Consider the following 15,881-nt stretch of genomic DNA (forward strand, 5'->3'; position numbering starts at 1 on the left):
AAGCAAAAGAAAGACAGAGGAGGGGGAAAGGAGAGAGAAACGTTTGCTGGGAAAGAGAAGCAAAAGCAACCCCCCAAAGATGAGTGAAGAGAAAAAGAGACATGCATGCAGATGCAGTAGTAGGACATGCATGCAGAGAGGAGGCACTCTGGTCTCTGCCGCTGCTGCTGCTGCTGCCGCTATCTCGATCCGTGGCTCTCGTCTTCCTGGCCGGCCGGCCGGCCAGCCGGTCGGGGGTCTCTCTGTCCCTCACTCCCTCTCTCGTTCTCTTCCCTCGCATTCTCTCGGGCCAAAAGCCGTGCGATCCGCTGGGACACCGGCGTGTGGAGCAGGGCCCTGCCGGCTGGCCGCGGCGAGAAGGGGAATCATGGCCGGATGGAATGGACGTGTAGTAGTAGAATGATGCGTGTTCGATCGAGAGGCGCGCGAACGCGAGCTTGTCATGATATGTTCCGCAACCGCGCGTGTCGCATGGAGTGTTCGCGGGGTCTGAGTTGTTCGATCGTGTCGGCCGCGCAAGCCCTGCTTCGCGGCTGCTCCTGCGTGCCAATGGCAGCCGCGACCGGTGCACGGCGACCGGGCTGATCGGCTAAAGCGAGCTAGCGAGAGCGCGACTGGTGCTCATGCATAAGGTGACAAGATTAAAGGTGCGGTTTCACTAGTAGTTGTGTCGTACCGGGTGTATGGCTGTGTGCACTGATCGAATTTGTCACTGGTTCCTCCCTGAAACCGACAGGGTTTCAGGTGCTGATCGAGATGAACCAAAATGAACATATATGGGTTGCAGTGTTTGGTCTGGCTACCGTGTTGCTTAGAAGTAACCTTGCATCAACCAGCATCGGCATACATACAGACATGCCACTTGCTGACTTTCATGCGGGCAACCAGCATCGGTATACATACATACATACATATTCTCATTAACTAGTATTCATCGAACCGAGTAACTTTAAGTTAGAGCAAATCAATACTTTAAATTGGACAAATGAAAAAAAAACATACATGTAGATTTTCTCCAAAAATTCTTTTTTTAAAACAATCAGAACAAGATGAGGGCATGATGATTCATTGAATAGTATATTAAAAAATTGCAAGGTCAGTACCTTGGAAGGCAGTAATACCAGAAAAAAAAACCACCACCACACATCGAGAGCACCTACACAAAGTCAAAGAGAAGGCTAGCACCTGATCGACCATCACTAAGCGTGACCGGTCACCGCTAGACCAATAAAGGAAGGTATAGCCAGGACGGCTCAAAACCAATCCCTAGACTGAACTCAACTCTAGCCACGCCTTTGAAATTGAGGAGGAGAGGGTGAGAGAAAAAAAAATGGATCCGCTCTCCCCCTATGGCCCGTCAACGTGGCCAACTTGTATAAGTTAGGACACAGTTGCAAGAGGATAAAACAACTAGAAAGAGCTTGCATCAGCTGCCAGAGGGAAGTTTTGGCAAGGGACCTAGATGATGTCTCCAGCGAGATGAACGATGATGAGCACCACCGTCGCCGTCTATTGATGTCTCAAGGAGGACCAAGATAAGGTTTTCACCTAGTAGTCCTACCAGAGTAAGCCATGTTCTTTTCTCTAACAAGAGTTGGATGAAGATTAAAATTTTCGTGGCACGTTTTTCAAACTGCTAAACGGTGCATTTTATGTGAAAACTTTCTATATGAAAGTTGCTCTAAAATGTCATATTAATTTATTTTTCAAGTTTGTAATAATTAAAACTCAACCAATCATACATTAATACTACCTCGTTTTGCGTAAAAAACTTAATTTTCATCTTTATTTTTAAGAGAAAAGAACCAGCTTTAAGTTGCCATATCTTGGACGATCGCTACTTAAAAAAAAAAGAATTTTCATAGGCCCTACCTTGGAGGCTTGGACTACTAATATGATGCTAAAAGAAAACAACGTACATTAATTTCGCCTATAATGATTTACACATGCAAAATGTCTTAGGCAACAACTCACATTAATGTCTAATAGCATAGGTGTGCCACTTAAGGTAATGCACGTGAAAATTACACATAAGATGGTCATAAAGAGGCTCGCCTAGACAAATGTGTATCTGTGTATCTTTATACAATGCTCCTAATTGTCCGTCCATGACTTACACCTTTTTATTTTCCTCATGCCACTACTTCCACTACCTACACTTCCATCAGTGATCATGACTGGGCTTCTCAAAATTCGAATCACCCGACTCCTCCACTGCCACGCCACACCTCCTCGCCTCCAACTCTTTGCCTATTTTCCAATACATAGAGTGTAATGCAAGTTTTTCGCCGCAATATCTCCCTCTCTCTGCATTCTCTTCTATCTCTGCCATATTGGGTTCGCCATGCCAACACTAGTATGTCACCGTTAGCAAATACTTTTCTCTGTCTCAAATTATAGAGCGCTCCTGTTTCTATGAAAATCAAACTCGTTAAATTTTGACTAACAATTACACTAGCAATATTTATACTAAGTATTATGCATACTATATATTTCAAAATATTTTATATTATACTAATTTTATAGTTATTGATAACATAATATTAAATAATTAATAATCAAATTATATTGTTGAAAACCATGTAAAAAAATAGATCTTATAATGTGATATAATGTGAGATGGAGGAAGTAGAATGTAAAGACAGAGTTGAACACAAGAGGACCGCCTCGCCCCAACACCATCACCATCACACAGAACAACGAACGGGGAACTGACGAGTATTTCTTCAACGGGTCGCATATGCTCAACTTGGTGTCACAATTCAACAAGCTGAAGGTGCTAGCAAATCATCAACACAAAGTTCGTTTGAGGCAAAGACATGTGTCTTTTGGTTTTCCTCGGTTCATTTCCTTGTGGATGTAATGTTCGTCTGAATTCACATATGAAAAGAGAGAAAAATTACACCGTTGGTGTAATTTTTAGTTGAAGTTAGCTCGTTGTTCTCTATGTTCAGGAGGGGTACTGCCCCTGTTGAATGATGCCCAATAAAATGTGATTAACAACTGAGAAGACATGACCAACAGATTAACCACTACTTTTCTTTTAGTTATTTTACATGATGTTTGTAGTTCAGTAGATTGTTACTGATTGCTTGGTATAGTTATCAACTCACAGGGGTACATCTTCAGATAATTCAAAAATCATACAACCATATCCACAATTTCATATATATGCATAAACAAATTCTATACATAAAAATAAAATTCTATTATGAATTATTCATCCACATAAATGTGTACATCGATAGGCAAGCGCGTAGCGCTTATTAATTAGTCATTCATCAACACCTACACACTTATTTATGCATACATGAATAAGGTGATCTGAACACATAGAACACAAACTACACAAGCTAGGAACACACAACAATATAATTTTGGTAAGCTTCACGCGGGTCGTGACGAGCTTACTTGCCATGGCCACTGCCCGCGTATGAGCCGGCTCTGGACCCTGCATACGAGCCGGAGCCGGCACCAGAGCCTCCATGCGGGCCAGCACCGGAGCCCGCGTACGAGCCGGCTTCCGAGCCAGCGTACGACCCTGCGCCTCCGCCGTTGGAGCCGGCATACGAGCCTGCACTGGAACCAGCGTACGAGCCTGCGCCGGAGCCGCCATCTCCACCGTTCGAGCCAGCATACGAGCCAGCCCTGGAGCCGGCGTATGACCCCGCACCACCTGGCCCCGCGTTCGAGCCGGCTCCTGACTCAGCGCTCGAGCCGGCCGATGAGCCTCCTCCACCTGACCTCGAGCTCGAACCCGAGCTTGAGCCAGACCACGAACCTGACCCAGACCCTGAACCGGAGCCCGAGCCTGAGCCAGAGTAAGACCCGGAGCTTGAACCGGACGCGGAGCCAGAGCCGCCACCACCACCACCACCACCACCACCGATGCCCACTCCAATCCCCGAGCCGAGTCCCAGGCCACCGCCGGTGCCGACGCCCAATCCGCCGCCACCGCCAACTCCGAGGCCACCGCCGAGGTTGACGCCCAGGTCCTTCCTTGCAGCGCGGCCCTCAGCCGCGAGAACGGCCGCCGCGACCACCGCGACGCCCAACACGACGCCGGCCTTCACGGAAGCCATATCGCGCAAACGCAGACACTCTAGCCGTGCACACGCAGGTGTCTCAACCTCCGGTGACCAGAGCTCCTCTGCTGTACTGCTGTGTGTGGTGTGATGAACTGATGGCTTGATGGATTGATGAGTTCGTGGTGGGATTTCGCGGTGAAATTTATAGGGAGCGCGCGCGGTTGTGGTGGTACGCATGCGTGCGGTAGCTAGCGCGGCTCGTCGCGTCGTAAGGTTTTAGTGGGATTTGCGTCGGTGTCGCGAGGTTGTGGCCGCGGCCGGCGGAGGGCGTCGCGTAGTGGAGCAATCCGGCCTGTCCCGCAGATTTGGGCGCGCTCTCCTCAGCAATCCGAGCGACACGTACGTAAGGCAGACCGGACCGAGCTGATCAACCCATGTACGTACCGATCGATCAATCGTACGTCGATCATTCGATCCACTAAACACGGCTAGCTAGCTTCCAATCGATTGAACGCACGAGTGTGACGTATTCGATCATGTTGGGGCGTGTGAGCCAATGTAGGTAAATCTGTAGGATGGAATGCATGCAGAGATGAGTCCATGTAGAGCACTTCAGTTTGGATTACGGAAGCTTCGAGAGAAGGCAATCGATCTAAGGACTCGTGTCTTTTCATCTCTGGTTGACCACTGGCGCTCGTACTGCATGATTAGATTTGGTGGTCTCCAGCTAGCTGGTGCGCCTTGTCGTTTTCTCTTGTTGTCAACGAAATCCATGCCACCTGGAGTAGTTTTGATTTGACGAACAACGACCAAACCATTAGTTCTGCATATGGGCCGCCAAGGCAAGCAGTGGGCCGAGCTTCAACTTGACGGGAAAAGGTATACCGGAGGTCCCTCATCTTTACCGCCGAGTTACAAAATCGTTCATAAACCCAAAAAAAAAAAACAGATATATAGCATCTCTTAACTTACAAAACCAGATCACTCTAAGTCGTTAGACGGTTTTATCCTTGGTTTTACCTGACGTGGCAGCTGAGTCAGCATGTGACCCACGTGGACCCCTTCCCCTCCTCTCTTCACCTATCTAACTACTGGGTCCCACAACATTGTTCACGCTCAGTTGCCACATTCACATGCCACGTGGGCAAAAGTAGAAACCATCTCTTTAGAGTGGTAAAAAAGAGAGCAAATCTAAAGGGACATTTGGATAACTGCCAAACTTATTAGTGATGAAAATTAAATTTCCTGTAAAAATTAGTCGCCAACAGCTCATACACACTAAAATGTTACAATTCCCCAAGAAAAAAGGTTATCGTGGAACACAAATTGTGAATCAATAATAAAAAGTTTTTATAACATGGCCCTGGCATAACCCACAAGTTTTTTACTCCCTCCGTCTCATAATATAAGGGATTTTGAATTTTTGTTTGCACTGTTTGACCAATCGTCTTATTCAAAAAATTTTGAAATTATTATTATTATTATTATTATTATTTTGACTTACTTTATTATTCAAATTATTTTAAGCACAAATTTTTATTTTTATATTTGCATAATTTTTTAAATAAGATGAGTGGTCAAAGAGTGTAAAAAAAACTTAAAATCCCTTATATTATGAGATGGAGGGAGTATAACATGGCATTCATGAAAGGAATTTTTTTTGGCAGGGCATGAAAGGACTTCAATCTTGACTTACAAGGACAATCTTAAAAATTGTAGTAGGTGGTACGTTCAGAAGAGGTAGATCTCTGGTCTCTGACACGTAGGTGGTACTTAAAAATTGACGGGATATAAAGAAACACGTATGAAACACGTATGGATGAGTCGATGCATGAGCAGAGTATTATAAATTGAGATAATTTATTGTATCGGTTTTACCAAAATTTAGCACAGGACACGTAAAAAAACGTGTAATTAGCTGAGAGAAACCGCGAAAACATAACACGGCTGATGGACACTAAAAAAGTATAATTAGCCATAGGACATCGGTCGTATTATTTTATTATTTCCAGGTCAAAAGAGGTGAGATATTTTTTAAATGCCCGTATTGCCCCTTCTCTTTCCTTCTTTTCACCTTCCCGTTGACTTCGCCGGGAACGACACAGCAGCCACAGAGCGCGCGGTGGGGTGAGGTCAGCGCGACGAGTTGTGACGACATTGGCGGCCAGGGCGGTTGATGGCATGGCGCCACCTTGGAGGTGTGGCGTCTGGCCAGATCGATGGCGGGCGGTTGACGGTAGTGCCGATGTGGCGGGGCGTGGCCGAGTGGAGGAGGAGCTTGGCCGGGCAGCGGCACCAAGCGTAGGGGAGGCGCCGACTCACGGTGGCCTAGCGGCGGTGCCAGTCGAGCTATTCTCTCGCGTGCGCTAGCTAGAGAGGCGGTTGGATCGGAGGGAGAGCACCCGGAGGCCGCGTGCGCCGACGAGCTGTGGGCGACGAGCCCCCCATCTCCAACTCCCTCATGGCCGTCCTCGATGACCCCTTGTCAGCAGTGTCTTCGCCGAGGCCGGATTCCGTAGTGGGGACATCAAGCTCGCCATCCTCCGCCAGCTCCACCCATGCCGCTCCTCGGCCGCCTCCCCACGCGCACCCGCCCGCCGTCTCTCTTCCTCTGCAGCTTCGCTACCGTGGACGACCGACGTCCCTTCACATGTTGTGAATCTCGCCAGCGCCGGGGAGGACTACAAAGCCGTCGACACTCGGTGGGCAATCCGAGCATTTCAAAAAAAAAATCACCGGTTTCATCCCAAAAATGATAAAACAATGTTTCTAGTATCTTACAGCCAATTACACAACTTTTGCAGTGTCCATGAGCAGTGTCATGTTTTTGCGATGTCCTGAAGCCAATTATACGTTTTTTTGCGTGTCTTGTAGCAAAATTTTCCTATATAATATGTCACGATAGTGTATCAATCATTTCTGTAATGTATCACATGACCAAATTCTTTCTCAAAATATACCTAAAACATCCTTAGAAATATAGAAGGCTAACAATTAATTTATCCTACAAGAACTTAAAAAAATGATATTTTTAAGGCCTCCTTGCACAACATAAGGATTTGTATTTGTTTGTAAGTTTCAATATTTTTACAACTATAACTTACCTTTTATAATCTACATACAATACTTTGTGCTCATTTTTTTTAATGTAAATCATCATACATGTGCTATACGCAATATTTGCATGGTACTATCTTTTGAGTAAACAATTCCTCGTTCATATGTCACACACAAATAACTTTAAAAAATAAAACATGAAAACAAATCTTAACCCATATGCTAAAAATTCTATGCAAGAATGCTAAAAAATTCATATTTTTAAAAAACTTCTAACGGGATTAATCAATCTACAATCTTCTATAGTGCATTTTGGCCATGTTTGAGAAAGTATCCAATCAGACGATACATTGTAGAAACAATTAATAAACTTGATCAATGGCATATTATAAAGAAGGCAAAGTTGATGGTAAATTATTAAACCAATACAATGTCAGTAATATCCTACTTCACTTCTTCTTACAGTTTCTTAGGACACGGTGGCTCGCAACTGGCTCCAAATGTTGGAGATACCTAAAACTTTTTAAGAGATAGCTACAACCTACTAATTCTTCATATCCTTCAGCACGAAATTTGGATCTATTTGTTGTCGCTAATTTGGAGTATTATAATGTCACTATACTGCAAAGCACAACCATGCCTACAAGCAACTTAGGCGAAGAAAACAAAGAGCTATAATCTAGCTTACCTTGTCAACCACGATCAACTGGCCAGTCGAGTTACTAATTGCTATCTTCCCGGAGTATCTTCCATGATTAGAATTTGAGGTGTTTAGGAGGGAGCTAGGATGGCACAATGAATAACATATTGCACAAAATTTCCAATGTTTGCATTTTGGTTCTCCACATTTCAAGAATGCATGGGATCGGACCTTCACCAAATTAGTCAATTTTATCACAGATTCAGTGTTAATCAGAAAAATATATGGTGAAACCACATGTAGGGTGAAAATTTTGAACTTTCTTATAAAGTTTTCAAAAGAATCACACATATGTCGGAAATATGTAAATAGACAACCATGCAAAATTGCAGCAACAAACTCAACTTCATCAGCTATATAATACTAGAATTATCTTAGATAAATGTGATAATTTTTTTAGGCGTCACTACAAATTAGACCATCATGGGTGTATTAGGTACAGTAGTATTTAATAATTGGTGCTAACCAAAGAATTTCTTTTTAAAAAAGAGTCAGTTTTTTAGGCTCCACCCCAAATGTACAACAAATATACACACGGTCTCCAACACAAATAATCAATACTTGATTTTTTTTATATATATAAGCATCTTGTATTATATTATGATGAAGATATTTTCTACGAAAAATCTATTCATTTTCATAAAAAATAAATACCCTTAATTTATATACTGTTGGCATATATAATTAAGGAAGAAAGTTCCACTGAAACCGTACATTTCCAAACAAGTAAATTGCATCAGCGGTAAACGAATTTGTTAGGTGGGTGCAATCTAGCGTATGAACTTGAAAAACACTTGTTTTAATGCACAAACTTGTTTGGTGCGTGCGAACCAAGGCCAAAATAACACGATAAGGTTTGATCTTGCTGATTTTTTTTATTTGAATGCTATGTAAACATGTATCTTAGAAGGATTCAAGGATATCATGTAGACAAAGATCTGTTTAGCAAAACATACAATAAGGCATAGTGATTGTATAAAGAATGAAATAAAAAAACAAGTAATAATGCAAGGGGTAGAAACAAAGAAAGATAAAATAGAAACCAAGTTTACAAATATAGCCTTTCTACCATATGTGCATGCACATGATATACTAATTTATGATGTTCAACTTAGAAGAATTAGCCTTTTGTGTCGTTTTGGCCTTAGTGGTGACGCACCACATAAGTTCATATACCAAAACAAGCGTTTTATAAGTTTATGCATTAAATTACACCCATCTAATAAGTTCATAAACCGCTGATGCAATTTACTCTTTCCATACAAATCGTTAAATTAATCTAGTATCTCTCTATAATACATCTCTCCTATTCATATATCATGAATGAAAATCTACTTGAATCTTCTTTACATGATTTAATCAAATGTATCACTTTTTATTTCACAGACAGCAATGGAGGCATGGAGCAGTGGACACTCTGAATTTATATGGCGATTGGCGACAACTCTCCATGAACGGTATCAACTGGGACATTTAATTTTTGTCTTAAATTTCTTTTCCAAATACGTTACTCTTATGGTGTTATTGGTCACTTCTGACTGTTTCTCTAACGAGCTTTGTTACCGTCCATCATCCTTTTTAAGTACCTCCCGGTACTTGCAATTGGGGCTATCCGTTGAGCCTGATCCAACGGTTCAGAAGCCTCGGTACCGCAAGGTACAAGAATTTGGAAGCCTCGGTACTGCATGCACTTGAACAGGTGGAAGGGCAAATTTGGATTTTTGACATAGTGAATCCGTTTTAGTAGAGTCCGTACGGCCGCCGGCAACCAGCTCCTCCCGATCCCCTCCCTGGAGCATCATCTGCACAGCGGCGGCGCGGCCAAGCTCGCCGGTGGATCCAAGTTAGCTGGACACCTCTCCGCCTCCCTCATTGCAACTTGCCGCCGCCACCCAACCAACCTAGCTCCATTTTCTGATGTTGGGCCCAAAAAATCGGTCCGTCTTCCTCCTGATGCAGATGGCCATTGAAGATGATACAAGCTGCTGAATTTGTATCGTCACCATGAGTCCCGAGAGACAACCCAGAAGACACTTCATGCGAGCCTTATGTTTTCAATTTTTTACGCACTCTTTCTTTTCTTCCTCTTTTTTCATTCCTCCCAAGCAAAATCTCTAGGGAGGGTTTGTTTTCTTACTCACCGTATCTTTTCTACAAGCAAGATCTGGGCCGGGGTTGCCGCACCACCACAACTGACTGGCGAACAACGTCAATGTCCCTGTGCGAAGGCCACCGCGTCGGGGTCACTGCGCCACCGCAGCCGCTGGACGAAATCGGTGTCGCCGTTCGCGACGCGACACGCGTGAGTGGGAGGATAGGAACGAATCGACTAGCAGTCGCCGCCCCGCCCACACTAGTAACTCGTTTCCTTCTTTGGAATACCGATCATGACCCTGGTGACTTAACGGCTTGATTTCATTTAGTACCTGGCAGTACTAGTACCTTGAGGTACCACTTGATGATGGACCGTAGAAACTCTTCTCTAACATCTTGACAACAGAAACTACAAAGCAAACGGCAAATGACAATTAGAACATTTTTATGATAGTATGGTAACGTCCAGAAGAATCAACCTTTTTTTAAGGGAAAATTGCTCTAGACACACACTTGAGTGTCCATCTCTCCACTTTAGCACAAAGTTGATTGCAATTGTTATTTTGCCACACACTCACGGAGTCATCGTTTTGCGGAATAAGCAAAACGACATATTTGCAAATGAAAGTAATTTATGAATAAAACTTTTATATACGTGTTCTTAGCAATTTAAAAGCAAAGGTTGAAAAATAAACTTCGATGAAAAAACCTCAAAATCAGCTCCAAATTAAAAAATTTAAAATTTAAATTTTGGCTAATAAGTATAAGCATAAGAGCAGGTACAATAGCAGGCTATAAGCCAGCTATAAATATATTTTAAAGAGATAAAGGAAGAGAGAGAAGAGAAGCGGGCTACAGATCTGTAGCCAGCTGCAGCACGGACTCCAAGATGTAATGTGTGTATGACATGTGAGACCAGGTATTAATAGTATAGTAAACAACTATTGTATGAATTGGCTATTACATTGGCTATAGATGATTTGGAGTTAATACTATTAAGCGAAAAGATGAGGCAGGTGGTACTCGGTACATCATACCATTTTTTAACCGGAAGGTAACATTAGCACCGACTCTACCGCCCATATATATAACCACATGTGTCGGGTAACAACAGGCGTAGCTATATACCCTTTGCCCCTCTCTCACACAATTTGACTAAACAGTGGCTCATCGTCAGTCATCACCATCCGCGCGCCTAGCTTAGCTCCACCGGTGGGCTAACGGCCGTGCCACTCATGTCCCTCGCATTCACTGCCGCTATATGGGCTGCGGCGGCCGGTCTCGCCGGCCACGACGACGACGAGCTTCCTGATCAGGCGGCTGCGGAAACCACGCCGCTCCTCCTGCTGATCCTGTCTATCACTTACTTCCTAGCGGTCGCCGTGATGTACCGCGAGCTGGCCGGCGGCGGCGGCGTCACCGTCACCGATCAGAAGCAGGACGCGGTGGTAAGACGAGACGCTTGCTAGCTCTCGGTTGCTCCTTAGTACGTGAGTGTGTGCACGCCGGCCGATCGACGTCGCGGCGACGCGTATAGTTATATATGTGTACCGACGCGTATAGGTATGTATGTTTGATTGTATATGCTAGAGTGAGATTTCGCGCGCGGTAGAGGTTACTTCGTTTTTCTTTTATTTTCGTGGCTTGTCTGAATGTGAATCGGTTGTGAGACGATGATGTATTCGCCCGTTTGTATATGTTTGGCCCAATTGCGCGTTTGAGTGTGTGCAACTGAAATATTATTTTCGTTTTCATGGGTTGATTGTGAACAGTGATGCTTTATTTTGTATTCCATCCATCCACAAAAGTTACATATATTTCACATTTTAAGTTTTTTCAAATAAGTTGTTCCTATTTAAAATCTTTATGCATTCAGGACTTAGATGAAGAGATAAATTAAATGTTTGATTAGAACCCAAAAAGTCATCTAAATACTTATTGGTTGCATGGTTACATTCACTCTTTAAATTTATAACATCCAAGATGATTTAATTTCTTCTTGATTTTGGTGACAAAAGTAATGTGTGTAACTTTTGTGGATGTGGATGGAGGGAGTACAATTGTAATTCTACTGGTTAAAGGATTTGCAATTATACCGAATAGTAGATCTAGGGACGAGTATAATTACTAGCGTAATACGAGTGTCAAGCGACAAGAAATAAAGACAAACACTCGAAAAGTTGGAACACATAGTAAAAATCAGAAGAAGCAACGATCGATTGCTTAATGGCTGACCTGAAGTACGTATCATTGATTTGATTGGTTACTTATGGGCCAGGCAATAGCTAATGTAACAACTTATTACTGTATATTAAAACGAATTCCAGGTGTCAGGCAACACGGGTTATAGCTGGTCTGGCTAGCCCACCCTACCTAATGGGTAGGTCCGCCTAGAGGCGGAGTTAAAACGAGATGGAGAGGATGCCACTTGTTTAATTTACTATGTTTTATATTAAATTTAAGCTAATATAGACGTCTAAATTTATATTGGGAGAGATGTACACATGATAAAAAATATGTCAGGTATAGGACTGGGTTCCTAGGCATCCCCTAAATACTCTAGCTCCCCCCTAGGTCCACATCATGTTATTTTGTGGCAACTTACTCTCCGGTAATTCAAAAAACAACACAATAATTATGATACTCGTTTTCAATAATAAACGGACATTTATCCTGCTAATATCGTCAAACCAGCACAATGTTCAGTATAGAGTTTTCATCAAAGACTTCTTCTACTCTCTCTGTCCCACTGTCCCAGAATATAAAAACATATGACCAGATAAAACATTTCCTAATACTATGAATCTGGACATGTTACAGATTCCTAGTAATAGTATTCTTGTATTTTAGAACGAAGGGAGTATACTTTTAAAATGTTTTTGTCGGAATAGTTTTCTAGAAAAAGCACAACTATTTTTGTTTCTAGCTTTATCATCTCGATTACATTTTCAAGAAAATTATAGCCGTGAAAATTTAAGGCTGTTTACCGACCCGTCTTCACCCCCTACTTCCACAAATAATTGAGAGCAAAATGGACTAATGGCAAACATCATTCGAGTATTCCAGTAGATTGGAAAATGTGAGAGCTATGAAGCTAGGAATATATATATAGTATAAATATTACGGATTTGCTGAAAAAGTGTCTCCACATTATGTGGCTGAGTACAGTCGAAATTTAACGGCTGAGATGCGCTGCGCTGGACATCACGTGCACGATGCACATCCGTTTCTCCACCTGTTTATCCCTTTGTAATTTTTTTTACTTTATTTGTTGATCCGGAATTGCTATGGGTTTGTAGCAGTCAATTTTGTTGTTGTAATTATGTATTTATACAAATTTACATACTAGTTACACCCCACTTACAAATCACTTACATATGTAATTTTGGGATTTACATATGTAATTTTAAGACTTACATATGTAATTATATGTAATTTTAGGACTTACATTGTAAATATACTAAAATTACATATGCAATTTAGAGATTTACAATGTAAATACATACCGAATATTTTTTGATAAAAAATATGGTGCCATAAATATAGCTAGTCCCTTAATATTATCCCTCTTGCTGTCCAAATCAAGCTTAATTAGCTCGGACAAGAGTCCCGCGGTTACCAGTAGCTTTCGTGATTATTATTCTTATTCCATCCAGCTCGACGTTACATCATTTTTCTAACTGAATTGGTTGCGTTAGTAAATTACCCGATACTGACTAATTGACTACGAACACTTGTTCTTTTGCTATCTAACGTGTACTACAATCTGCTGTGAGGTTAAGTTAGCAACCAAATACCAAGGGGGGTGCGCACTGCGCAGTGATGCTGGCCCGTTTTGACAGATCGGGCCAACATGACAGCATTGACCGAAACCTAAAAGGAATAAGTTCACTTTGGGTCCCTCTATTTGCCACCCAGTACGATTTTCGTCCCTTTACCGCAAAACCGGGTATGACCCGTCCCCCAACTTACAAAAACCGTACAGACGAGATCCCTCAGCGGTTTTGAAGGTGGTTTTAGCTGATGTGGCGCCTACGTGGCTTGTTTGACTAGATATTCCTCACACGTGGCATTGATGTGACGCTTACGTGGCAATTATATTTCGAAAAAATAATAAAAAATATGGGACCCACATGTCAGCTAAAAATAATAATTTTAAAATGGTGGCCCCACATGTCAGCTACTCCTCCCTTCTTCCCCCTCCCTTCTCTCTCATATTCATCGTCCTCTCTTCTTCATGTGCGCAGGGTGAAGGAGGCGAGGCGAGGCGACGGGACCACCCCCCACACCGACACCACCCCCAGCGCGCCGCCACCGCCGGCATCTTCGTCTTCCTCCTCGCCGCCGCCGCTGCCGCTGCCGCCAGCATCTTCGTCTTCCTCCTCCTCCGCCGTCACCGCGGTTGCTGCGAAGCAGGCCGGCGACGACGACGTGGAGATGGCCGAGGGGAGGAACAACAAGGTCGCCGACGGCGGCAGCACCGATGACTCGACGACCAGCAGCAAGGCGGACACCAAGGTGTAGCTCTGGCGTCTCAATCGATCCATGAGCGATCGAGTAGCTCAGTAGCATGCAATCGGCTAAGATTTCCTGCATGTGTTCTAGTACTACAAGTAATAATATTAGCTAGCCTAAAAGGTTAAAACACATAACGTGCATGAAAGGAAAGTACTATCCTAACTGAATAAAACAGCTTTTGCAGGCACAAGTTTAACATAATATGTCTGCTTTGATCTTTATTTGGAAGTTGTAATTAACCATGTTTGTAATAACGAGATAATTAAACGAGAGTATCCATGTGTCAAGAGGTCAAGCGTGACCTCTCCCACACCGTCCATGGCTTCCCCGCCGATGAGCACCACGTCCGGGAGGTGATTGCGCTCACGCTCCACTCCCGCGCCTGCGTCGCGTCGCTGTCGCGCTGCCTGGGCGTCACGCTCAAGATGCTGGTGCTCGTCCACCGCCTCCTCGCCGACGGCGACCCGGCGTTCGAGCAAGAGGTGTTCTACGCCATGCGCCGGGGCACCCGTTCCGTCCACCCCCACCCCCCAGCGCCGCCACGACGTCGCCCGCTCCAGCCGGCCTCCTCGTTGCTCGGCCGCCGTGCGCCGTTCCAGCCGGCCTCCTCGTCGCTCCGCCGCCCATGAGCGGGAGAGAGACAAGAGGGAGAGAGAGAGGACAGAGAGAAGAGGTTGTGAGGATGACGTTTGGGTCCACATGGGCCCACCTTTTTTTATTAATTTGTGTGTGCAACTGACATGTGGGCCCCACAAGTTTTTTCGAATTTAATTGCCATATCAGCGCTACGTCAATAACACGTTAGACAAAAATCTAGTCAAAAGAAGCCACGTCGGCACCACCTCAGCCAAAACCAGAGTCAAATACTGCCGAGGGACCTTATTTAAACGGTTTTGTAAGTTGGGGGATCCGTCGTACCCGGTTTTGTGATTAAGGGACGAAAATCGGACTAGGCAACAAATAAAGGGACCCAAAGTGAACTTATTCCAACCTAAAATGGCTGCCCTGGCGCCAATCGCGGATCACAGCCCACCATTAGCACCTACCCAAGAACACCGTTTACAAAAAGAACAAAAAAACACACACACACACAAACTTACAAAATAATCGATTTTATGATATAGGAGTTAGGGAGGAGGAAGAAGAGAATTACTAGAAATAGTGTTCTCTTAACTCTTAAGCATGAATGTTAGTAAATTTGGGCTGTTGGCCCAGGTGACACCTTTAGCTAGTAGACAATCCATTTAATTGAAGACGTCATCACGTTCCATGTATTCACTAAGTAGAGAAGGATCAAATCAATAGTTCAATATAACTGGAAGTTACAAATCATACAAGAACAGCCTCATCGTCAAAATGGTTCTAGCTAACCAGGCACGAAGCATGCGCCTGGGGCACAATACAAACAACCATGCCAACCTCTACAACCTGAACACACACATGTCGGACTCAAGCAGAGCATTCTCTGCGACAGCAAGCACACT

General features: G+C 43.8%; 1 protein-coding gene across 1 annotated transcript; it reads right to left on the bottom strand.

Moving 5' to 3' along the window:
- Positions 1 to 3,195: 3,195 nt before the first annotated feature.
- LOC127782927 (glycine-rich cell wall structural protein-like) lies at positions 3,196 to 4,188 on the bottom strand. The gene has a single exon (XM_052310208.1). The coding sequence runs from the start codon at positions 4,080 to 4,082 to the stop codon at positions 3,408 to 3,410; it is 675 nt and encodes a 224-aa protein (XP_052166168.1). The 5' UTR covers positions 4,083 to 4,188; the 3' UTR covers positions 3,196 to 3,407.
- Between the last annotated feature and the right edge of the window lie 11,693 nt (positions 4,189 to 15,881).

The sequence above is a fragment of the Oryza glaberrima genome, chromosome 8, assembly GCF_000147395.1.
Source record: "Oryza glaberrima chromosome 8, OglaRS2, whole genome shotgun sequence".
NCBI lineage: Eukaryota > Viridiplantae > Streptophyta > Magnoliopsida > Poales > Poaceae > Oryza > Oryza glaberrima.

What these genes read in the sequence shown, in the direction of transcription:
- LOC127782927 (XM_052310208.1), bottom strand. Translation starts at nt 4,082, where the DNA reads ATGGCTTCCGTGAAGGCCGGCGTCGTGTTGGGCGTCGCGGTGGTCGCG.